This window comes from Octopus bimaculoides, chromosome 24, assembly GCF_001194135.2.
Source record: "Octopus bimaculoides isolate UCB-OBI-ISO-001 chromosome 24, ASM119413v2, whole genome shotgun sequence".
Lineage (NCBI taxonomy): Eukaryota > Metazoa > Mollusca > Cephalopoda > Octopoda > Octopodidae > Octopus > Octopus bimaculoides.
The window spans coordinates 9,331,445-9,333,587 of NC_069004.1; the positions used below are offsets into that span (position 1 = coordinate 9,331,445).

Below are 2,143 nucleotides of genomic sequence, written 5' to 3' on the forward strand. Positions count from 1 at the left end.
TATATATATATATATATACACACACACACACACATCACACACACACACACACATATATATATACGAAAAATTAATATAAGCAGCTGTGTGCAGTATAAAATAACATAAAACCATAAAGGAACAATTTAATCATCAGTAATTGCGACTGAGGGTGTTGAATGGCACCTATATTGCTAGAAGTTTATATAGTTTTTACTACTTGTTTATTATTTGTGTTATTTTTACGAAGTTCTTTATATGTATTTTACACATGTCTTGTCCTAATACTGTCTCAAGCTTGTTTCTATATTTATATTTGTACTAACTACCTATGTTGTGTTTGTTTTCCTCACCGTCCTCTATATTATTCACTCATTATTCCCAGCAGTTTTTTGCTATTGATGCTATCAAAATGAACAATACAATCGATAAAGGCATGAAGTTGTTATAATTTTGGAAAATAACTGACAAGGAAAGGGCATGTCTGTGTCTGGTGTGTACATTTTCCATTTGTTCTTCTGTTCAATTTCTGAATCTTTTACACACAAACGCTTAGTTTTAGAATGGTGGCAGCTGATGAAGGAAATGTTCTCTATGTGGCCTGTGTGTTTTCTGTACTCTGTTTATGTTCTGTTTTTCATTTTGTCCATGCTTTTTTGTAATGTCCTGTACCCAGATATGCATCTATATATACATGTAGATGTAGGTATGTACATACATGTACGTATATATGCATATACTCACATATTATTTGTATTATATATACATGTGTATATATATGCTAGATGTGTTGAAACAATTGTCGTGGTTAATAATTAAAATTCTCATATATTCCATCTACCACACATATATATATATAGCATGGAACGTGGACAATAAAAATTATGATGTTGATATATGTAGGTAGGTATGTATATATGAGAAGAGACGCAAATCAGTGGTTTGTAATTTTATCTTAAATTTCAATAATTTGGAGTTAGTTCCATTCTTCTGGAAGTCTTCAGAGAAATAGTGTTGTGAGCTAACATCTGTGAAGAATGGGTCCTACCCTCGAAATATTGAAATGCAAAGTAAAAGTACAAACTATCAATTATTCTTATAACTTGCATTGTTTTGGCTTAAAACAATTTAAAACATTTACCTATATAAGACAATTATTTCTTCAAACTCTTCTACCTTAATATGTTTTATGCCATGGCAGTGAACTGGGAGAGTTGCTAGAATGCTAGGCAAAATGCTAAGCCACATTTCGTCTGTCTTTACGTTCTGAGTTCAAATTCCACCTAGGTCGACTTTGCCTTTCATCCTTTCGGGGTTGATAAAATAAGTACCAGTTGAGTACTGGGGTTGATGTAATCAACTTATCCCTTCCCTGAAATTGCTGGCCTTGTGCCAAAAATTGAAACCAATATATTATATACATTTTTTTCTTTATTTTACAGAATCGGAAGCGCCGCTTGTGTCTATATCTGAAGAAGGTGACTGAGAGGCAAGGCCGAGTGGTGTGGCCGTAGCGAGGAAGGGTCAGCTTCCATCGTGGTCACACTGCTCCAGCCTAGAACAGTCATTTGCATTGGGCTTTCTTTCACTGCTTGTAGCCAGACTGCTGGACCATTCCAGTCACGTCCACCCATCCTCTATCCCCTGGGTGGTGGGACTGCAGTCAGCTACTACTGTACAGGGTACAGAAACCATAGCCCTTCCCTTTAATTGTTCCATCTGAGCCGATGGCGATGGCTGAATATGGATGGGGTTTATCTCACGAGCTGGTCAAGAAAGCTCGACGAGAGCTCCACGAGGTACCTGACCGTCGGCCGGATCTCATAGATGCTGTACGCTCACAGATACATACCAGACCGGATATCAGTAAGTAACTACAAATTTCTGGCTTGTTTGATTATTATTTGATTAATTAATTAAAATGTCATTATCATCATCAGCACCATCATCATCATTGTTGCCATCATCTGAATTTGTTAGTGTTGTCTTCATCTCTGTCATCAATCTTATTATCCTTGCTCTCCTCCTCCTCCTCAACATCATCATCACCACCATTACAACCACTACCACCATTGTTGACATTACCAACAACATCATTTTCATCATCACTATAAAGAATATAGTGACAGTTAATGGAATTGGCTGGTGGTGGTCTGTTTTGGCA

At 36.5% G+C, this 2,143-nt stretch overlaps 1 protein-coding gene across 7 annotated transcripts in view; it reads left to right on the forward strand.

Moving 5' to 3' along the window:
• The window catches only part of LOC106883162 (clavesin-2), a 108,696-nt gene that overhangs the window by 67,852 nt on the left and 38,701 nt on the right, over positions 1-2,143 (forward strand). For 6 of the 7 annotated variants that reach the window (XM_052976170.1, XM_052976167.1, XM_052976168.1 and 3 more), the window contains one exon: positions 1,422-1,845. In XM_052976170.1, coding sequence (XP_052832130.1) covers positions 1,707-1,845 — 139 coding nt within the window. In that variant the 5' untranslated portion in view covers positions 1,422-1,706. Of the gene's footprint in view, positions 1-454; positions 473-1,421; positions 1,846-2,143 lie in introns of those variants that run through there. The other variant, XM_052976171.1, reaches the window with a different exon arrangement.